General features: G+C 35.8%; 3 protein-coding genes across 3 annotated transcripts; 1 reads left to right on the forward strand and 2 right to left on the reverse strand.

Annotated features, from left to right (window-relative positions):
- The first annotated feature begins 6,857 nt into the window (after positions 1 to 6,857).
- On the forward strand, positions 6,858 to 8,766 carry LOC116032963 (cytochrome P450 CYP736A12-like). The gene is made up of 2 exons (XM_031275713.1): positions 6,858 to 7,829; positions 7,982 to 8,766. The coding sequence occupies exons 1-2, from the start codon at positions 6,942 to 6,944 to the stop codon at positions 8,594 to 8,596; spliced, it is 1,503 nt and encodes a 500-aa protein (XP_031131573.1). The 5' UTR covers positions 6,858 to 6,941; the 3' UTR covers positions 8,597 to 8,766.
- Positions 8,767 to 11,165: 2,399 nt separating this feature from the next.
- LOC116032355 lies at positions 11,166 to 14,586 on the reverse strand. Its single transcript, XM_031274858.1, has 4 exons — positions 14,289 to 14,586; positions 13,988 to 14,197; positions 12,823 to 13,383; positions 11,166 to 11,535 (listed from the first exon to the last, which is right to left on the reverse strand). The coding sequence occupies exons 1-4, from the start codon at positions 14,584 to 14,586 to the stop codon at positions 11,198 to 11,200; spliced, it is 1,407 nt and encodes a 468-aa protein (XP_031130718.1). The 3' UTR covers positions 11,166 to 11,197.
- Positions 14,587 to 20,978: 6,392 nt separating this feature from the next.
- Positions 20,979 to 22,860, reverse strand: LOC116033716 (cytochrome P450 CYP736A12-like). The gene is made up of 2 exons (XM_031276485.1): positions 21,923 to 22,860; positions 20,979 to 21,768 (listed from the first exon to the last, which is right to left on the reverse strand). Exons 1-2 carry the CDS (start codon positions 22,808 to 22,810, stop codon positions 21,154 to 21,156), a joined length of 1,503 nt encoding a protein of 500 aa, XP_031132345.1. The 5' UTR covers positions 22,811 to 22,860; the 3' UTR covers positions 20,979 to 21,153.
- Positions 22,861 to 23,072: the final 212 nt, after the last annotated feature.

Here is a 23,072-nt window from a genome sequence, read left to right on the forward strand (position 1 = left end):
AATCAAATAATAACCCAACAAATTGAAGCGGAATCACTCTATTTTACTCTTATTGAATTAAATAAATTAGTAGTTACACCAAAAAATGATACATATGTATTTCTTTAATACCATGAAAAAAATAAAAAAGAATACTTTGAAACCAATCATATTAACTACTTGGAGGATTTGTTGGCAATGAAAGTACTCAAATAACCTATTACCCAGCAAATTGATGTGAGAAACTACCTTTTAATATCTTTGGAATACATAATATTTTAAATTTTCAAATTTTTATTAATTTATTTAATCTTTTTTCTTAAATTAGGGATTTCTTTATCCACAGTAACTCATTCAACAATAATGGTTAAACCAACAATAACCGAATTGCAAATAACACACTACCAACAAAAAGGAAGAGAACAAATAGTAAAGATGATGACAATGACAATGTTACTCAAAAGAGAATTAAGAACACTTAGAAAAATTCAAATTAAAAGTAGTATTTATTTAGACTATCATTTTTAGACTATCGATTTTACAAGGTTGCAAACATTTATTTTAGTAATAATTATAATGAATTTTCTATATTATCTTGGATTCATATACTTTGAGTTTGATATTTAAATAAAAAAATTCGACATTCAATTACCCATGTATAAACTTCTCCTATATAATCTTGCATTGATATACTTTCAAATATTTATTTAAATATAAACATTGGGCATTAACCCATTCGCGCAATGCGCGTATAAAACTAGTATAAGAGATAAGTGTCAAATAAGTCTTTGAACGGTTCATGAAAATGTAATTATGTCATCAAATTAATTATTATTATTATTATTATTATTAGGCATCTAAGTCATCAAAACATATTAATGTAGCATTTCAATCATCTAACAGGTCAAATGAAATTAATTGTGCGGCTTTTTTTTTTAGTTATGGTGTCTAATTGAAACTTTTTCTAGTTCAAAGATTTATTTGACCATTATACCAATATATAATATGTAAAAGATTTTGAACCTTTGAGATTAGGGCTCCAACAACTATCCAATATAGAAGAAAGCATGGTTATCATCTTCTTCTTTCTTTCTTTCTTTTTTTTTTTTTTTTTTTTTTTTTTTTTTTTGGGTGATCAACGAAATACACATGTACAATCTATGTAAGCAATATAAGATCACATGACATCATGTTAGAAAAATTTTTTAGTTAAACGTTTAATTTCATTATTTAGTTAATTAATGTAATTTATTTGACAATTTTTCTTGTTTAATTATATTTATTTTGGTGCATAGCAAACTTTGGGGGTGGGGGGGGATGGGGGGCGGTGATGATACAAACCTATGCTCCAGCAGCTGCTCAAGTCTTATCCTTATGGGCAAATTTGATTTATGTGTATTTAAAGATTTTAGAATTTTAATTATGCTCAATGCAAAAAGAAAACTGTAAAATTATATGATTATTAAAAATAATTTTGAATTTATTTATTTTTAAACAAAACAAGTATAAAATTTATGGTTTAGTTCAATCTATGTAAGCAATATATAGGGAGTGTTTGGTTATTGGCTGATCAGCTAAAATTTGGCCGTTTTGACAAAAAATAGCTAATTGATTAGTCAATAAGTTGTTTTTATGTGTTTGGTAAATGGCTGATTAGCCTTAGCTAATTGGGTCAGCCAAAAAATGAAACGCTAGGTTGAGTAGCGTTCCTGAATAACTTATAAGATATATTTATTAAATTACCATTTTAGCCGTGTATCTCTAATCCCTAACCCCTCTCACTAGTTCTACATCATTTGCAATTACAGAGAGACAAATGGAATAGTGTTTCCAATGGATTACTCCTCAAGTTTCTCATGTTCATCTCCATCCTCAAAACTCAAAATACACAACAACGCTAGATTTTTATTTCACAAGAAAAAAAAAACAATCAAGCAAACAACAAGAATGGAAAACACTGCATATCCAAGTCAAGAAACGAGTTAATCCATACCGTCTTCTTCTCCATCGTCGTCTTCTTCGCCATCACCGTTGATGGTTTTATCGGGACCGGGTCCACCTTAAATCGGATATAATAATATAGAACATAATATGAAATAGTAATATTATTGATTGGGGTGTGAGGTCCAACAGAATACGTACAAGCCCAAGGGTACTGGCCCAAGAAATGGCGGTCCAAATAACAAATAAATAAATAATTGGGGACTAGGGAATAAATACAATAAATAAGAAAAGAAGGGACTAATAAATAAATATAGAATAATAACCCAACTATGCTATCACTAGGACTTGAACCCAGGCACACCAGTTAGGGAAGGAAGACTTAACCATGCATTGAGTTATTGAGTGGATCATGATTTGAGAGATGCTTTATCTGGACTAGACCCCCCCTTTTATACTGTTGATGGATCCTCCTACCCCCTCCACGTGTACGACATCAAATTGTGTCAACTCCCCACTAAACACACGTCCCACGTCCTCATGTCGCAACAACCTCCACCACCCATGTACCCAAGAATCTCCATAAACTCCCTGAGGAATACAGTGGAAGGGACACTACTGCGCCATACCCGAGGGGTATGGCGCCTGCGCACATGCGGATGCCCGAGTGGCGGTGCGACCAACTGCCAGCCACGCTACCGGCTCACCGTATAGCGCGACGGGCCCGCCCGGGGCGCCTCGGCCCCGGTCGGTGGTCGCACCCACTAGCACCCCCCACGATGCGGTGGGCACTCGGGACGCCACAGCCCTGGGCGGCATCGCACTCGCCGGCGCCCTCACGGTGCCGCGGCGGTGGCCCTAGCGCACCACCTCCCTTCCCGAACCCCCTTTGCATGGGTTTGCTTCCTAGCTTGCACGATTCCTCCATTGAGTTTAGTGGTCTTGGTAGATAGTGTAGGGAATTTTACCCGCTCAACTCCGAACACCCACACATCACTAGATCAATCAACAATGAGAAAACGAACTAACATCACTAGATCAATCAACAATGAGAAAACGAACTATCCTTGGTGCTTATATGATTAGAGTTTAGAAAAGTATGCTTGCTTGAGGACAAGCAAGGTTTAAGTGTGGAAACTTTGATAAGCACCAAGAATAGTCTGTTTTAAGGGTCATTTACGGGCTAGAATTGTATAGTTTATTACCCATTTCATAAGAATTTCATGCATTAAGACTCAGATGTGACCAAAAACCTCTAACACGATCATGGAAGATGTTTTTAAGCTATTCTACAGCCAAAAGGAGAACTTGAGGCCAAAACTGAGCAGAAAATGAAGAAGCCATGAAGCAGGAGCCTCCCACGCAGCCCCACACGCGTGTGGATGGACGTGGAATAATTCCAGTAGCTCCCCACGCCCTCCACCACGCGTGTGGATAGATCGCGGAATGTTTCTTCAGGGCTCGACGCGTCGAGAGCCCTGTGACAGCCCTAAAATTCTGCTACGGGAAAATTGTCTATCTTGCCCCTATTTTGTTCCTACTATATAAAGCTCATTATTCCAAGACCTTGAGGGGAGGAGGCACCCAATAATCTTTAGATTTAGTTTTCTTTCTAATTTCTTCCCCTTTGGGGAGGAAGACAAACACACCTCCCTAGAGTAGATTAGAATATGAAGGAGAAGATGTAGATTCGAGCTTTCTTTCGGTAATATACTTCTTTTATTATTATAAAGTTTGATCTTTTACATTCTTGCTTTGTTTATTTTGTTGTTATTAATGCTTTCTATGCTAGAGTAGTGTAGTTTGGGTGTGTGTGCCCATGATAATCCTTTGATTGATGTTTAAATCTTGTCTTATGATCTTGTGAATTGTGGTAGTATGATTGATGTTTGTATGGATGATGTTGTTCAAACTTTGCTTCTATTTCTGGCCGGGATAGTTAGTGAACCGAGTGGAAGTGAGAGAGTGCGCGATAGCGGCCTCTCACGAGCCAACTCATCTATATCTCCGCTCTTAGTCCGAAAGGACGAGATCCGAGAGGAGTGGTAGGCAAGGTGTTCGATAAAATGCCTCAACCGAATGAGGATTGAGAGTCTGAGTGTGACACCACTCGGTACCAATACCGTGACTCCCTAGTTCAATCCCGAAACCCATTTCCAAAATACCGTGACTCCCTAGTTCAATCCCGAAACCCATTTCCAAGCTACCTACGATAATCAATCCAATCCCGAAACCCATTTCCAAGCTACCTACGATAATCAATCATTTGGCTTAGCATCGGCATGCATCCCCTTCTTTTCCCTTTTGTATTTTCTATCTCATTTTACCTTCAAACCCTTCACAAAACCAACCATGAACAAAACCTCTCCCTACGATTCTTGCAACTCTTACCTTTCAACCTTATAAATGCCAACATAAATTCGATTCCCATTCTCCATCCTTGAGAGACACGACACTCGGGGGTCTTGACGTACTCTTCGTTTTAACACCTTCCACATCACATTCACCTCACCGCAAAATACTTCCTTCAAATAACAACCGAACTTACTACATAACCAATAAGAGTTTGCCACTTTGGTAGGGGCCCACCTAGTTTCCCACTGGCCCCACCACTGCCAGCTTCATGGTTGTGCCTATACTCAACTGTCACTTGTTCAAAAACTTCAACATCAAACATGTTGAGCTTCAGCTTTGGGTTCACCATGTCTCTCACGAATGCAAATGCCAGTTGGTCTCTTGGGTTGAATGCTTCAGCCTCATTGAATACTAGGCATGAGAAGAGGTTTGTTGCCATACTATGTTTCCTAATGATCACAGCACTATCTGGTACATCTGAAAAGTAAAATTGTTATCAACAAACCACAAATCTTAATAATGCATGCATATCATCAACAAGTAGTTGTGATAGGTTAATTGGTGTAGTAATTATTTAAAACTTAAAAGATTAATTTCTCTTTTTTCTTTTTTTTTTTTTGGGTTTGAAAAATTGTAGGAAGGAGAAGTTCCATTAACACTATCGAGCAGTCGGAGCAAGTCAGACATCTATGACATGCTACGATTGTCAAAAAATTCAACTCTACTATACTAACTAAACCCAATTCAATTAGTCAATTAAGTTTTACTCCGTAATTAACTAAATTATAAAAGGGGAAATCACCATTTTGGTCCGATCCCTCAATTATTTTCAATTGTCGATGTAGTCCATAGTTTTCAATTTCAATTAATTTGATCATCGAATTGTTTAAAATTTTCTCAACTAAACCCTTTGAGAATCAAATTATTTAATAATGCATATCATAAACAAGTTGTGGTAGGTTGGTGTAGTAATTATATTTTACACATAAAAGATTAATTTCACTTTTTTGTTTTGGTTCGAAAAGCTGTATGAAGGAAAGGTTCCAGCAACACTATTGAGCAGATCAGACATCTATGACATGCATGTTACAATTGTCAGAAAATTCAACTTTGCTATACTGAGTAAACCCAATTCAATTAGTCAGGTTTTAATTAGTTAAATTTAAAAATAATGGTTCATGAAATTCACGAGTGTTAGGATATCTTTCTAGGTGAAAAGGAGGTGAAAAGGCTATTTAAAAATCGTCAATTCTTGAATATTATATCAATGAGTTTCTTAATTACTCAATTCAAACTTAGTAGTATATGTCACTTTCATCTAAAGAATGGGATTTCCTTAAATGATAGGACTCGCATTATTTACTCATTTTCCCTTTCAAGGTGTTTTTTTAAGTCACATTATTTCCTTGTGACAAATACAACTATACTTACCGGCCATATAAAAATGTTATGTTAGTTCCCTATAAGAAACAGCCTGTACTAGTGATAATTAAGTTAGAGCCTACAAATAAGCAAAATTAAAAGGAAACAAAGTTTAAATATGTGATTCCATAGGAGAAGTCTCAACCTTTAACTTATTAGTTTAAACAAAGTTTAAATATGTGATTCACACTAAGTTTATAAATCTTATCCTTTAATTTATTAGCTTAGGGTCCAACTCAACCTCTATATCAAGGAGGTAATAATCTTATACTATAAATATGTGATTCCATAGGAGAAGTCTCAAAATTTTCAATGTTCTCAATTGTTAAAAATTAAACAAAAAATTTAGATCTAGTTTTTTCGTTTTCAGTTTTCTAATTTTTCAAATTCATTTGCGAAACTCAATTTTTGAGAGTTATAAGCACAAATATGAATCGGAGAAAGAGAAGATGGTAGTGGGAGAGAAAACTAGGCATGGAGGCAGAAGAAGAGAAAGGAAAGAAAGAAGATTCGATGGCAAGTCTATTCAACTATTTCGATCTCCATTAGTCTAAATTTGAAAACAAGTCTCAACCTGTTCACCAAAATTCAGAATAATGAAGAACAACTCTCCAAAATTTTCAAATTGGAGAAATGACTACAATTCCAATTGCAACAATGCGAACTTATGATTGAAACCTTTGAGTTCAGATTCCTATTCCCTATCCGTCGAGAACGATATTATCCCGTGTAAACATGCCCTCTTACACATATGTTATGCTCATCCAAATTACTCTCCATTAGTCACAAAATACAGAGATCAAGAAGCAAAGCAACCAACGAAAAGGCCAACCAAAAGGGTCAAAACTATAACACCAGAACAAAGCATTGCTAGCAATTGATATCTATTAACAAGGATGTCCCCTAAACAAGTTTGTACACTTATCTTTCCTCCCCCACCCCAGAATAAAGACAAGATGTAGAAGAAATGGGGTTTGAGGCAATGTTAAACCTGGAGATATCTGATTGGAATAACAATTAATTAGATATCTTTTCAAAAGATTTGATGTCAATAGGTGTGCACTAAAATATTTTTATATAAACTACACTACTACAACAACAACAATATTATATTTCACCTCAAATTTATATATTCATCATCTTTACCAAGAGACCATGCACTACACTACTACAACGACAAAAACATTGATAAGCATATTATATTCACCTCAAATTTATATATCCATCATCTTTACCAAAAGACCATGATGAACACAACATGGATTTGGACAACATTTGCAGTTCTTGCAGCCATTTCTATCTGCAACAGATTTCTGAAGAGCAAAAGCAAGAGACTGCCGCCCAGTCCCAGAAGGCTTCCAATCTTGGGACACCTCCATTTGGTGGGGAAAACCCCCCATCAAGACTTACAAAAACTGGCCAAAATCCACGGTCCTATCATGCATTTGCGCTTCGGTTTCGTCGACAATATCATCGTCTCGTCACCGCGAGCCGCTGAACTGTTTCTCAAGACACACGATCTCAATTTCGCATCCAGGCCACCTTCAGAGGCTGCAAAGTACATGGTCTATGGCCAGAAGGATATGGTGTTTGGCGAATACGGTCCGTTCTGGCGCACCATGCGAAAGCTGTGCACTTTGGAGCTCCTTAGCAATGCCAAGATCAATTCGTTTCAATCCATGAGACGAGAGGAGTTGCGTCTTCTCGTAGAATCGGTCAAGCACGCGGCTGGGAAAGGGGAGGCTGTTGATTTGAGTGCCAAGGTTTCTTCCATGAGCGCAGACATGAGCTGTCGGATGGTGTTTGGGAAGAAGTACGAGGATAGTGACATTGGTGAGAACGGGTTTAAGGCTGTGATTCAAGAAATACTTCATCTGACAGGTGTTCCTAATCTTGGGGATTATTTTCCTTATTTTAGTAAGCTTGATTTTCAAGGATTGACAAGACGGATGAAGGCGGTTGCCAAGGACTTTGACCAATTCTTCGAGAGGATCATTGATGAGCATAAACAAGCTAAAAACCAAGGTAACACTCAAACCACAAAGGATTTTGTTGATATAATGCTGGAAATCAGAAAGTCCGGAGAAACTTCATTTGAGTTCACGCGAGAACATATCAAATCTATGATGCTGGTAAATATACCTTACTTTCAACAATTTACATGGTCTATCAACACACACCCATATAGTAGTTGTCAACTACTTAAGTTGTTGATGATTATCAATTATTCATTGAGCATAGTACTTTTTTTTTACCTAATTTTCATAAAATCTTGACTTTGTAGGATTTGCTTGTAACTTCAATGGACACATCATCAACAACAATAAATTGGACAATGTCTGAACTTTTCAAACACCCAGAAATAATGAAGAAAGTGAAGAAGGAGATAGAGAGACACGTAGGATATGATAGGATGGTGGAAGAGGAGGATTTGGAGCACTTTGAATACTTAGAAATGGTTATAAAAGAATCCTTAAGGTTGCATTTGATTGTGCCGTTACTCGTTCCTCATGCATCCATAGAGGATTATATAGTTGATGGCTTTCATATACCTAAAAAATCAAGAATCATTGTGAATACTTGGGCAATTGCACGTGATCCAAATGTGTGGAGCAATCCAGAGAAGTTCATTCCAGAAAGATTCAATGGAAGTGATGTTGATTATAGAGGCAAGCATTTTGAGTATCTCCCGTTTGGATCAGGGAGGAGAAGTTGTCCTGGAATGCAACTCGGAATAACGATTGTTCGACTGGTGGTGGCACAATTAATACATTGCTTTGATTGGGATCTTCCAAATGGGATGCTGCCTGAAGACTTGGACATGACTGAGCACTTTGGTGTTGTTATCAGTCGAGCTAAGAATTTGGTAGCGATTCCTAAATATCAAATGTGTGTATAAATTACTTCTATAAATAAATTCTTGTAAGTAGGTTGTACTCCTCTACAACAATAAGTTAAAAGTCTCTAGTGAGACCGTCTCACGGATCCTTATCTGTGAGATACGTCAGGTCAAGAAAGGAAAAATGTAATACTTTTTAAGGAAAAATATAATATTTTTAATTCAAAAAATAATTCTTAGTTGTTGAACAATTACATAGAAAAAGTGTAATACTAATCATAGATAAATTGATTGATTGTTACTTATGATAGAAAATGTAATACTTAATAAAAAATGTGATGCTTTTGATGAAAAATGTAATAGTTTTAAATCAAAATGTATTATTAGGGGTGGAAGAGTTACTTGTGAGTAAAATTGTAATACTTATGAGGGAAAGTTTAATACTTATGAAAAATTTGACCTATTTTACGGGTAAGCTAAGGATTCATGAGACGGTCTTATGGGATGTTTTTCCTAAGTTAACGTGTGCAAATTTCTGTGAGTAGGGACGAAAATAGGTTAGGCTGAGTCCGACTTTATAAAATTAGGTTTGGGCCCTATATGTAGGGTTTTTGTTAGACTCAAGCCTGAGCCTACATTTAATCTGACATGCCCTGAAGCCTTTTTAGAAGTCTATTTAATATGTAGGTCATTTATAAAAAGGCTTCAAAGCCTATTTAAGACCTACATGATATAGACTTAAAGCTTTTTTAAGGCATACCTATGTGCCTTTTCAAAAACACGTGTTTGAGACGTGGGACACGTGAAAGCCGTAAGAGGACTAGATCAAGGAACGTACACGTGGATGATGCGAGATGTGGGTAGTTTCACTATAAATACGGTGCATGGCTTCTTATTAGGATGAGGTCCGAATACTACAAGCACCCTGGTCTAGTGGTCCTTGTTTCATACTCCCAACCCATCTGCTAGTGCGATTATTATCCTTAGCATAGTTAATTATAGCCCATCCTCATGGCCCTAGCTAGTCTTTGTATATTGGGCCTCCCTTTTTGGGTAGTACCTTGGTCTCTGTACTTACTATTTTGGGCCTAGCATCCCGAGTAGTAAAGCTATTACTTTCCTACCCACGTTCTGTATATCTATACTCGGTTTAAGGTGGACCCGATTCCATCAAAGCCATCATGTATATATACATGTGACACTTCATTTTTCAGTTCCTATTATTTAGGCTTATAATAATTCAGGAATAAAATGCAGTCAGAAATCATTCTAGAACTTACGAGTTGATTGTAATGCCTAAACAATTAATATTGTATGAGTATAATTATTACCTTAATTACCATAATAATTATTAGTCAATTATACTAATATTTACGCAACTAATAACTTTTTTTTTAGTACTACTGTCTCTGTTACAATACAATATCTGTTTATAACTACTTTCTCGACCTACTGAAGCATAATTCTTTAATTCCTTAATTAGCATAATAAGAAAATGAGTAAAAATGGCCTAATAATGTTATAGTCCACTATTCTTAGAAATTATACATAATATATGTATTATCATTAGCTTAATTATTATAATAATTATCATGCAATTATACTAATCTTTCTGCAATTAATTCCTTAATTAGCATAATAATAAATGGAGCAAAACGGACTAATAATATTATAGTACAGTATTTTCAGAAATTATACGCAATATATGTATACTAATACTAATATATGTATAATTATTTGCTTAATTACCATAATCATTATTAGTCAATTATACTAATATTTATGCAATTAATTTTTTAATTACCATAATAATTATTAGTCAATTACACTAATATATATTAGTATAATTATATTATTAGCTTTCTCTCCGTTTTTTTTTTCTTGAATTTATTGATATGGGTTTAATTTCACATCTTTGGAAGGCGTGTCAAGGGGAAGAAATTGGATGAGTATGAGGGTAGTTCACTTAGAAGATGAAGATTGTTCTTAAGGTGATTCATCATAAAGTAATTCTACGCTTCAGGACTCATACAATGAAAGTGAGGAGGGAAAAGAAGCGGTGTCTGGACTAGTCTGAGAATATGGGTATGCTTTTCCAAGATCCTAAACATACTTACATTTATTATGTGTAAAAGGAAAGTGTAAAAAATTATTTAAAGTTTTTAAATAGTAATTATAATGGCATTTTTGTCTAATGACGTTAATATTACTAAAATGTCATTGAGTTTGGGCGGGAAAACTTGACCAATCACTTCCAACCTTACATTGGATCAAATGAGAAAAAATCCTTAGGAGAAAAATAAGAACCAATTCTAATCTTACATTTGAAAAAATTAGACGAATCAGATCAATTTCTTTAAAAAAATACTATTGCAATTCATTTTCACCTAAGTAATTTTTCAAGACAAGTTATGATGCATTATAGATAAGATGCCAATTGTCTACAACGGTAAAACGTTTCCAACCTCAAAAGAAATTTCAGAACTACGAACATAGACAAATATTTTCCATATCCCATGATAAATTCTGTTTGCCCACCTGCTCTGATCTAGTAGTTGTTTGTTAGTAGTTGAGATTTACCTTTTAAAAGAAAAAATGGCTTTTAACTTACATAAGTAATCCCTGTGATTGTGTAGAATGAACCCAACAAAAGAGACAAAATCAATTATGGGATTCACTCCACATTTTTGAGAGGTACCTACCACACTTGCCAGAGCTAGGCTTACTATCTAACCAATAAGAGTTTGCCACCTTGGTTTGGGGCCCACTGGCCCCACCACCGCCACCTTTAAGGTTGTGCCTATACTCAACTGTCACTTGTTCAAAAACTTCAATATCAAACATGTTCAGCTTCAGCTTAGGGTTCATAATGTCTCTCACGAATGCAAATGCCAGTTGGTCTCTTGGGTTGAATGCTTCAGCCTCATTGAATACTAGGCATGAGAAGAGGTTTGTTGCCGTACTATGTTTCCTAATGATCACAGCACTGTCTGGTACATCTGCAAAATTAAAATTATTATCAACAAACCACAAATCTTAATAATGCATATCATCAAGTAGTTGTGATAGGTTAATTGGTGTAATAGCCCGTATGGGCAGCTCAGTTGGTCACATGGGTGAAGTTTGGTAAGAAAAATCACGGATCGAGTCTCTAACGACAGTGTGGGAGTAACCTCTCAAAGTGAGAGGGGTTCCTTGTGCACAGTTACCATGAAGGTTAATGGTATACTAACTAATTAAACCCAATTCAATTAGTTAAATTATAAAAATAATGGTTCATGAAATTCACGAGTGTTAAGAGATCTTTCTAGATGAAAATGAGGTGAAAGAGTATTTAAAAATCGTCCCTTTTTGAATATATATATCAATAAGCTTCTTAATTACTCAATTCAGATTTAATTGTATCTGTCACTTTCACCTAAAGAATGAGATTTCCTTAAATGATAGGACTCACATTATTTACTCATTTTCCCTTTGAATGTTTTCTTTTTCATTTTTTTTGGTCACATTATTTCCCTGAGACAAAGACAACTATACCTACCTACATATAAAAGGTTATGTTAGTTCCCTATAAGAAACAGCCTGTACTAGAGAAGAGAACCTTCACGAGAAATATTGTGCTTGTGATAATTAAGTTAGAGCCTACAAGTAAGCAAACATAAAAGGAAATTAAACAAAGTTTAAAGCTTGATTAACACTAAGTTTATAAATCTTATCCTTTTATTGATTACCTTAGGGTCCAACTCAATCTATCTATCAAGGAGGTAATAAACTTGTGATATAAATTTGAAAACAAGTCCCAACTTGTTCACTAAAATTCAGAAAAATGAAGAACATCTCTCCAAAATTTTGAAATTGGAGAAATGACATGTAAACCAATTCTCTAATTAATAAGCCCACTCTAAGCATTTGAATAGTGATTTATATGATGCAGTTAGGCCCCATGCACTATTTTGTTTAGGATGATGAGAAAAACATGCAGTCACTATTCGAGAATGTGCACTGATCCACCTTATGATCCTAATCAGCAAAGGATCACAAGAAAGTCAACCTAAGTTGCCTATAGTAGACAGCCTAACCAGCAAAGGATCACAAAGAGGTCAACCTATGTTGCCCATAACATACCGCCTGACCAGCAAAAGATCACAAGAAGGTCAATCTAGGTTGCCAATAGCTGACCGCCTAACCAGGAAAGGATCACTAATAGATCAGTCTAAATTGCCCATGGCTGACCGAACCCACCCATGCAATATTGATTCCAAAAAAGTATAGCATATATATGTTACCTGAAGGATAATGCTTTTTGTGTGTCCATGGCTGTAATCCATTGTCACAATACGTCTCCATCTGCATCTTTAACCCATAAACATCCCCCCATTTGTTCCACCTAGCAGTTGCCATGGCTTCTTCCATGGTGTGAACAAAAAAGGGGTGCCTAGAGATAGCCATATCCACATTCTCCTTGATAACCAACGAGTGAACCAACAGCAACGGATCCACCACAAGCTGCACCTTTGCGTCTATCCAAACACTGAATTTGGAGTTGGAGAAAAGCCTGTGAGCCAAGAACTTTGGTATCACCCCATTCATGGCTGCACTTTGGTATAGACTTTCCTTTCTCACCTCCACGAGCCTCCACACCCCAACCCTTCGCTCCGTAGCTTCTTTTCTTGAAACCAAGTTGTGATAATGGAGGCTGTTCATCGTCACGTCGTCCACAAACATGAAAAAACACACCATTTTTGGGGTTTCGGATCCTAGTCCCTTTGGCTGCCGGATTTTGTCGTGGTCGTTGAATGCTGCCGAGACCACCACCACCCCCGTGCATTTCTCCATTGCAATCCTATCTAATAATCCCCAAGAAAACAACAATATGTTAGGATCAAACACTTAACACTCACGCCAAAAGCTATCTACTAACGAAGACACAACTTTATTTCCTTATACAGTCCGTTTTCGAGACATGGGTGTTGAACTTAACTTTTTAGGCCCTTTACCGGCTTCTGCCCAACAATCCCAGCCACGGAGTACTAGACTTGGCATTTACTGGTCTCAGCCTAACCATCCCTAGCCACTTAGTGCTAGATATGGCCTTTAGCAACTGTATGCTAGATTTGGCCTTTATCAGCCTCCGCTTAATAATCCCTAACCACCGTATGCTAGATTTGGCCTTTATCAGTCTCCGCCTAGTAATTCCTAGCCACCGGATGCTAGACTTGACCTTTATCAGTCTCCGCCTAACAATTCCTATCCACCGGGTGCTAGATTTGGCCTTTATCAGTCTCTCCTAACAATTCCTATCCACCGGGTGCTAGACTTGGCATTTATCAGCTTTCGCCCAACAATTTCTAGCCACCTGGTGCTAGACTTGACCTTTATCGGCTCCCGCCAACGCGATATAAATGGTTTAATTTCCAATGTTTCATGTACAACGTATTAATACATACTAACCGGAATCTCTAATCGGAAAATGTTTGAAGAATCCGCATGGGATTGCCTTCCGATGATCTCTGTGATGGAAATACGAAAACCGTCTCCGGGCAGTGAAATTCCCACCGAAGGAATCTGCATTCTCTTGAAGATACCTCAGGTTCCACGAACCCAACGACGAAGAATAATCCTCAGAAAGCGCTTTGATTTCCTTCACCACGCCCCAATAATCTGAAACAACAACAACAACAAAAACCCATTTCTCAGAACACAAATCCCATTCCCAGAAAAGGGTCAAAAAGATTTAATTCTCCAACTTTACCGGAGAACAAAATCGGAGACTTGCAGGAGGAACGAGAGGTCGATAGGGCGTGTTTGTGTTCGCCATAGGAGGAGTTGTAGGAGAAGAGAGGGGAGAGGATTGGATCGTAAGGGGAGGATCTGAAGAGGCATTTGAATTTAGGAGAGAAAGAAGAGAAAACAGCCAAGAAGAGAGTGGTGAAGAGGTAGAGAAGAGATAAACACAGAATCTTTGATTGGAAAAGCTGTGGCTTCGACAACCTTAACTTCCCCGTTATCCATCCCGATCCCGGCCGGTTCGATCTCAATATTCTATACATAAGGTTTCAAACATAAAAATATACATAAAAAAAAATTATCCAACAATTTAAATTTATGATTGCAAAAATGACAAATGAGAGAAACGGGAATGGGATATATCATATATGTCACGTATAGAAGAGACTCTCATGACATTATCACCTCAGGAGTTATTTGTTTAAGGATCATTTCAAAGTCTCACATTAAATAGACCAATTTACGAATCACCAACGTAGGTAAAAGATTATAAATTTGTTTTACCGAGTAGACATTTACATAAAAGTATTGATGTATTTTCTTACGTAAACGCATAATTACTATTTGAAAGCGTTTACTAAGTATAATTTGCTCATGAATTATAATTCGCAAATCATTTAGAAGGATAAACCGTACAGAGAAAATCATGTGTGACGGATTTAACCGAAATGTTGTTGGCAATAATTAAACTCGTGACCTTTTAACTAGTCTGGTGTTGAGTTATATATGATAAGTGTAATTTTTGCTCTTAATTAATTTGAAGTTGCAATAGTTCTCCCAAATTAGTCACCGAAGTGACGTATTTAGTCATTATTTTGGTTGATGGAATTATTTTGAATAGAAGAAATGTGCCCATTTTGTGTTTTGTCAATAAGTTATTAAGTTTAGAGAAGCTATATTGAGAAAATTGCAATTTTAGTATATTCTTGAGTTATATGGTAAGTGTAATTTTTGCTCTTAATTAATTTAGAGTTACAATAATTCTCTCAAATTAGTCACCAAAGTTACATATTTACTTAGTCATTATTTTGATTGATGAATTTATTTTGAATAGAAACCTAAACAACACTAATATAGAAAGACAAAATTGTATTTTCAATATAATTTTCTTGGATAAAAAACCGAACAGCATAACACCTATCAAGTTCTTTCTACACATTATAGATGATTTTCGTGGATGATTTAGTCTATTTTGGATGGAGAAGAAAATTTTATTGGGGTTTAGAGTATTAGTAACGTAAGAATTTCAATTGTTAATAGTACAATATTTTAAAGTTACGAATTTGCTCCCAGTTATAACTCAAGCTAGAAGGAAAATACTTTTTTACCTCATCAGCTCTGTTTGGCAGAGCTTATAACTTATTTTAAGGTACTAATGAGATATAAGCTCTGTTTGGTATTGTTCCTAAAATAAGCTAGTAGCTTAAAATAAGAGCTTATTTTTGAACACTACTTTTTCAAAATAAGCTAGTAGCTTCCTAACTTTTTTTTTTCCATCTTTAACCTTATTATTTTAAAGAAATGACATCATTTACGCTTCCCAATTAAAACCTTTTTGGCTAAACTTTTTTGACTTTTTCTCTTCAATATGTTTGGTTGTAATATCAATTTGACATTTGTGTTTGAACATTGATTTTTGTAAACCAAATTGAAATTACAACCAAACATATTGGGGGAACTTATGAGAATGATATGTTGGAACTTACGAGATGCAGTTAGAAATAATTCTGGAACTTACGAGATGATTGTAATGTTAGAACAATATTGTATGTGTATATTTCAAATGAGCATACACATAGTTTCACTAGAATGATATGTTGGTCTCGAAGGGTTTGCGGATCAAGTCTAGATAGCGGAGGGTGAATAGACTTAATTGAGTTTTGAAAATAAATTCTAATAAGCCTTAATTTAGAAAGTTAGTGTTTTTTAAAATGCAACGGATAACAATATTAACCCTTTTTAAATTGTGAGGTAGGTTCTAGTCTTGTTAAATATTACGTTTGAGTTCTAATGAGATAGACACGAAATAAAAGCGTAGAGTAAATGAGAGTTTTATAGTGGTTCAATCAATAGGGAATCCACTCTTTTCCTAGAATTTTTTTGGAGGTTTTCACTAGTATTTCACTCCTTATACAAGTAGAGAGGACTTGTGCTTTGATCACAATGTTAGCCACAAACTTCAAGCAGGTTTTAACAAGTTATACTTGTTATTCTTCCCTTTTCTACTTCAACAAGTAGAGATGTTGGGTTTGAACATGAAACTTGTTTTCTCCAACTAATGATGACTTGGTGTTGAATACTTATTGAATCTACCAACGTCTTCAATTAATCTTGAAATGAATAGCAACTATCTCTCAATGGTCATCTTGATTTATTTGAAAGTAGTTTTGAGCACTTGCATGATTTTCTTTAAAAAACCAACACCTCATTTAGTTTTGAATTGAGGTATTATATACCTCTTTGAATTTTTTGTTGGAGGGAAACGAAATTCAAACCAAATGCCTGTTGAATAAAAATTTAAGTCCGTAAGATTTTTTCTACAGTTGTCCTAGTTTTATGCTTTACACTAGCAAATGTATTGGCTCTCCTTAATTGTAGGAGCTTTTCTTATTTGCTTCTGTTTAGCTATATTTTGTTCTTGTATGGCCTATTTAAGGCTAAATTTCTAAAGCAATAATACATAGTGTTTTTCTTGCAATCATTTATTATTTAACAATGGTATCAGAGCCACCAGTGAGTGAGTGAAACACAAGTGAGTGAGATTTACATATCTTCCACTATTTCTCCTAAGCAAAATGACCACAGAAAACTTTGTTCAACCTGCAATTCCATGCTTCGATGGTCACTATGATTATTGGAGGATGTTGATGGAAAACTTTCTGAGGTCGAAAGAGTTGTGGGAGGTGATCAACCCTGCAGTAGGAGAATCAATCAATGTGATGTTTAAAGCTTAGAAAGCGGTGTTGAAATTGAAAGATCTCAAAGCTAAGAACTATCTCTTCTAAGCAATTGACCGAACTGTTCTGGAGACTATCTTTAAAGATGATACCTCTAAAGATATTTGGGATTCTCTGAAGAAGAAATGCCATAGAAACACAAAGACGAAGAGGCTGCAGCTTCAAAATTTTCAGTCGGAGTTCGAAACACTTCGAATGAAAGAAGGTGAGATCGAATTTCACAAAATATTATTTAAGGACTATGGCAATAGTCAACAAAATTGTGGATCCATGGTGACAAAGATGAAGATAGTGTTGTCATTGAAAAAATACTTTGATCTATGACATCAAAATATCAATTTGTTGTCTGTGCTATAGAGGAGGCAAATGACTTAGATGTGCTGACACTTGATGAACTAGAAAGTTCTATTTTAGTTCATGAAAGAAAGTTGAATCATCATGATAATGAGGCTGAGCAAGCCTCAAAAGTCTTAGCACAAAACTAGTCATCGACAACTGATGGTGGTAATCGAGGAAGAGATCGCAGGAGAGGTAGAGGTAACAGAGGTCGTGATAGAGGAGGCCATCACTCAACAAAATCAGTAGACAAGTCAAATATTGAGTGTTACAGATGTCATAAGTATGGGCGTTATAAATTAGAATGTCGTACTAATTTGAACAAACAAAATGAAGAAAGTACTAATTTTGTAGAAAAAGAAGAAGAAATTTCTTTTTTTTTTGTGTTAGTGTGCCAGGCTAGTGAGGAAACTCATAAAAACATGTGGTATTTAGACTTTGGGTGCAGCAACCACATGTGTGGAGATAAAGAAATCTTCACCACATTGGATGAGTCTTTCAGTAACACTGTCAAGTTCGGTGACAATTCCAGTGTAGCAGTTATGGGTAAAGGAATGGTGTCTATACAAATAAGAGAGAATTTTAATCACACCATATAAAATGTTCTTTTTATTATGGAACCAAAAACCAACCTTCTTAATTTGGGTCAATTTCAAGAGAAGGGGTATGAGATCCTGATCAAGAATGGAGAATGTCGAATTCGAGATGAAAATTTTGGCTTGATTGCTCGAGTCAAAATGATGGAAAATCATATGTTTCCACTTTATCTTCGCTACTCCTCTCACTCATGCTTCGCATCAAAGCTAGATGATGTAGCCTAGCTATGGCGTTTTCGCTACGGCCGCCTAAACTCTAGTGGTTTGAGAACTCTACAACAGAAAAATATGGTATCTAGTCTTCTTCAAATTTCAGTTCCCTCTCAAGTCTGTGGAGAGTGTGTTCTTAACAAACAACACCGTAAGCAATTTCCTAAATTAACATCCAGGATAGCGAATAAGGTGTTAGAATTGGTGCACTCCGATATTTGTGGGCCAATAAATCCACTTTCAAATGGAAGTAACAAATACTTACTTTCATTGACGATTTTAGTAGAAAACTTTGAGTTTATTTCTTCAAAGAAAAATATGAAGCTTTTAACACTTTTAAAAACTTTAAAGTGCTTGTTGAGAGGGAAAAAGGTCATCCAATCAAAGTTCTTTGTACATACCGCGATGGTGATTATATGTCACAGGAGTTCCAAAGATTTTGTGAGGATCATGGAATTAAAAAGCAACTTACAATAGTGTACTCACCACATCAAAATGGTGTTTGCAAACGCAAAAATCGCACTAAGCTATTCTAAAAGTTTTTTGGCCTTGTAATGACGATGTAGCACAAGAAAGAATTTCGGTCAACTTTGAAGGAAATGATGTAGAGGAACAGAAGCAACAACCTATGGAGAGTATAGGAGACTAACCAACAAAATTTAGATGGTTCAAATAATGCATCAAAATCTTCAAATAATCAACTCCGACGTTCTCAACGGATTCCAATAAAACCCACTTGGATGGCTGATTATGAGGTAAATAATGTTGAAGACCCACTTACTCATTTTGCCTTATTTTCAGATTGTGATCCTACAACATTTGGAGAAGCAATTAGAGAACCAAAATGGCAAAAAGCGATGGATGAGGAGATCGCAACCACTGAACGAAATGAAGGTGGACCCTGGTCCATGGTATAACAACTCTAGGGCCTTAGATTTTCATAGCAAGCCCAAATATAATTTTATAAAGTTCGACTCTGCGAAACCGGCCTATTTCCATCCATACTCACATCACTTTACACCCGTTAACTTAGGCAAAATATCCAATGAAACCGCCTCACAAATCCTTAGATTACTTGTAAAATGGGTAAGTTTTTCATAAGGATTATAATTTTCCTCACAAGTAACTCTTCCACCTCTCCAAGTTTTTCATTTGGATTACACTATTGAATCGTATCAATGTGTGCTTATATAAAAATATGGACTTCCGTATTCTGCAACAGTCACTTCACAAGCAACTTGCTTAGCCCCAGCAATCCAGCACACTCTCTTTGACTAAAGAAATTTCAAAAAGAAAATTCAAATTTAGATTTTTTTTAATTTGTGAATTACTACCCGTATCAATGTGCATATAGAAAAATTAAAAATATGGTCCATGGTATAACAACTCCAAGGCTTTAGATTTTCATAGCAGATCCAAACCTAATTCTATAAAGTTGGACTCGGCCAACCCTATTACCACCCAAACCCACATCAATTTACACCAGTTACCATAGGCAAAGTATCCAATGAAACCGTCTCACGAATTCTTAGCTTACTCGTAAAATGGGTAAGTTTTTCATAAGTATTACACTTTTCCTCGTAAGAATTACAATTTTCCTAACAAGTAACTATTCCATCCCTAATATTACATATTGATTTAAAAGTATTACATTTTTCATCAAAAATATCACATTTTTTATCATAAGTATTACATTTTCTCTCATAAGTAACAATCAATCAATTTATCTATGATTAGTATTACAGTTTTTCTCATAAGTTATTGTTCAACAACTAAAAATTAACTTTAATTTTTAATTAAAAGTATTATATTTTTCCTCCAAAAAGTAGTACACATTCCCTTATATGTAACAAACAATTTATTTATAATTAGTATTACATTTTCCAGCATAATTATTACATTTCCATCTTGACCTCAAACATCTTACAGATAAAGATCCGTAAGATCACTGACGGAACCACCCTGGGGGCAGTGGGGGCAGCTGCCTCCACTCACCCCACCCCTACCACATATATAGCCTTTGTATGTATATATATATATATAGTACATGTTTTATATATAAATAGATAAAAATAGATAGAAGTTATCAATTGATAAGCTTGCAGAGTTGGTAAGTGTGTGGTGTTATTTAAAAAATGGTGAGGGTTTGAATCCTAGCCCTAGCGCTTGCTTTTTTATTATTATTTTTGCAGCTTTTCAGTTGTATACGTACATATTGCTCATTTAATATATATATATATATATATATATATATATATATTAATGATAAGATGTATAATTATAATGTGTTTTCTATTTGAATTATTTTATTAAATTAATTATATTTTATATAGAGTTATGAATATTTTAATAAAGTTTTGATGTGTTTTATTTTCTGCCTATATCAAACAATATTTATAATGTATTTTGTAATTTAAGAATTTATTCGTATTTGATATTTGAACCTTGTGGCACTCAGTTTATACTCCCACATGGAAAAGAGTGAGTTCGAGCCACATGGAAAAGAGTGAGTTCGAGCCTCAGTGGAGGCTTGCTTCAATAGGTTGAAAAAGTAGGTACTCAAAAATCATTTTTTAATTTAATTTACCCTTGCTTCTTCGCCCCCCCTCAACCGAAATCCTGGATACGTCACTGCGTAAGATGGTCTCACTTGGAGACTCACTCGTTACTCGTTAACATATTGTTGTAGAGGAATACAACCTATTGACAAGAATTTATTTATAGAAGTAATTTAAACACACAACTTATATTTAGGAACTGCTATCAAATTCTTAGCTCGACTGACAACAACACCAAAGTGCTCAGTCATGTCCAAGTCTTTAGGTAGCATCCCATTTGGAAGATCCCAATCAAAGCAATGTATTAATTGTGCCACCACTAGTCGAACTGTTGTTATTCCAAGTTGCATTCCAGGACAACTTCTCCTCCCTGATCCAAATGGGAGATACTCAAAATGCTTGCCTCTGTAATCAATATCACATCCATTGAATCTTTCTGGAATGAACTCCTCTGGATTGCTCCACACATTTGGATCACGTGCAATTGCCCAAGTATTCACAATGATTCTTGATTTTTTAGGTATATGAAAGCCATCAACTATACAATCCTCTATGGATGCATGGGGAACGAGTAACGGCACAATCAAATGCAACCTTAAGGATTCTTTTATAACCATTTCTAAGTATTCAAAGTGCTCCAAATCCTCCTCTTCCACCATCCTATCATACCCTACTTGTCTTTCTATCTCCTTCTTCACTTTCTTCATTATTTCTGGGTGTTTGAAAAGCTCAGACATTGTCCAATCTATGGCTGTTGATGACGTGTCCATTGAAGTTGTAAGCAAATCCTACAAAGTCAAGATTTTTTTGAAAATTAGGTGAAAAAAGTACCATGCTAAATGAATATATAATTGATAAAGATCAACAACAAAGTAGTTGACATCTACTATATGGATGTATGTTGAGAGTCGATGTAAATTGTTGAAAGTAAGGTATATTTACCAGCATCATAGATTTGATATGTTCTCGCGTGAACTCAAACGAAGTTTCTCCAGAGTTTCTGATTTCCAGCATTATATCAACAAAATCCTTTGTGGTTTGAGTGTTACCTTGGTTTTTAGCTTGTTCATGCTCATCAATGATCCTCTCGAAGAATTGGTCAAAGAGCTTGGCAACCGCCTTCATCCGTCTTGTCAATCCATGAATATCAAGCTTACTAAAATAAGGAAAATAATCCCCAAGATTGGGAATACCTGTTAGATGAACTGTTTCTTGAATCACAGCCTTAAACCCGTTCTCACCAATGTCATTATCCTCGTACTTCTTCCCAAACACCATCCGACAGCTCATGTCTGCGCTCATGGAAGAAACCTTGGCACTCAAATCAACAGCCTCTCCTTTCCCAGCCGCTTGCTTGAACGATTCTATGAGAAGACGCAACTCCTCTCGTCTCATAGATTGAAACGAATTGATCTTGACGTTGCTAAGGAGCTCCAAAGTGCACAGCTTTCGCATGTTGCGCCAGAACGGACCGTATTCGCCAAACGCCATATCTTTCTGGCCATAGGCCATGTACTTTGCTGCCTCTGAGGGTGGCCGGGATGCGAAATTGAGATCGTGTGTCTTGAGAAACAGTTCAGCGGCTCGCGGTGACGAGACGATGATATTGTCGACGAAACCGAAGCGCAAATGCATGATAGGACCGTGGATTTTGGCCAGTTTTTGTAAGTCTTGATGGGGGGTTTTCCCCACCAAATGGAGGTGTCCCAAGATTGGAAGCCTTCTGGGACCGGGCGGCAGCCTCTTGCTTTTGCTCTTCAGAAATCTGTTGCAGATAGAAATGGCTGCAATCACTGCAAATGTTGTCCAAATCCATGTCGTGTTCATCATGCTCTCTTGGTAAAGATGATGAATATATAATGTGCTAATCAATTTTGTTGTACACTATTGAATCGTATTAATGTGTGCTTATATAAAAATATGGACTGTCTTGTTCGGCAACAGTCACTTCACAAGGAACTTGCTTAGCCCCAGTAATCCAGCACCCTCTCTTTGACTAAAGAAATTTCAAAAAGAAAATTCAAATTTAGATTTTTCTAATTTGGGAATTACTACCCGTATCAATGTGTGCATATAGAAAAATATATGGTCA

This window comes from Ipomoea triloba, chromosome 10, assembly GCF_003576645.1.
Source record: "Ipomoea triloba cultivar NCNSP0323 chromosome 10, ASM357664v1".
NCBI classification, from domain to species: Eukaryota; Viridiplantae; Streptophyta; class Magnoliopsida; order Solanales; family Convolvulaceae; genus Ipomoea; species Ipomoea triloba.

What these genes read in the sequence shown, in the direction of transcription:
- LOC116032963 (XM_031275713.1), top strand. Translation starts at nt 6,942, where the DNA reads ATGATGAACACAACATGGATTTGGACAACATTTGCAGTTCTTGCAGCC. An exon ending in ATATCAAATCTATGATGCTG is followed by an intron (nt 7,830 to 7,981) that starts GTAAATATACCT and finishes TTGACTTTGTAG; the next exon opens with GATTTGCTTGTAACTTCAAT.
- LOC116032355 (XM_031274858.1), bottom strand. Translation starts at nt 14,586, where the DNA reads ATGTATAGAATATTGAGATCGAACCGGCCGGGATCGGGATGGATAACG. An exon ending in GTCTCCGATTTTGTTCTCCG is followed by an intron (nt 14,198 to 14,288) that starts GTAAAGTTGGAG and finishes TTGTTGTTTCAG; the next exon opens with ATTATTGGGGCGTGGTGAAG. An exon ending in CAAAAAGCATTATCCTTCAG is followed by an intron (nt 11,536 to 12,822) that starts GTAACATATATA and finishes TTAATTTTGCAG; the next exon opens with ATGTACCAGACAGTGCTGTG.
- LOC116033716 (XM_031276485.1), bottom strand. Translation starts at nt 22,810, where the DNA reads ATGATGAACACGACATGGATTTGGACAACATTTGCAGTGATTGCAGCC. An exon ending in ATATCAAATCTATGATGCTG is followed by an intron (nt 21,769 to 21,922) that starts GTAAATATACCT and finishes TTGACTTTGTAG; the next exon opens with GATTTGCTTACAACTTCAAT.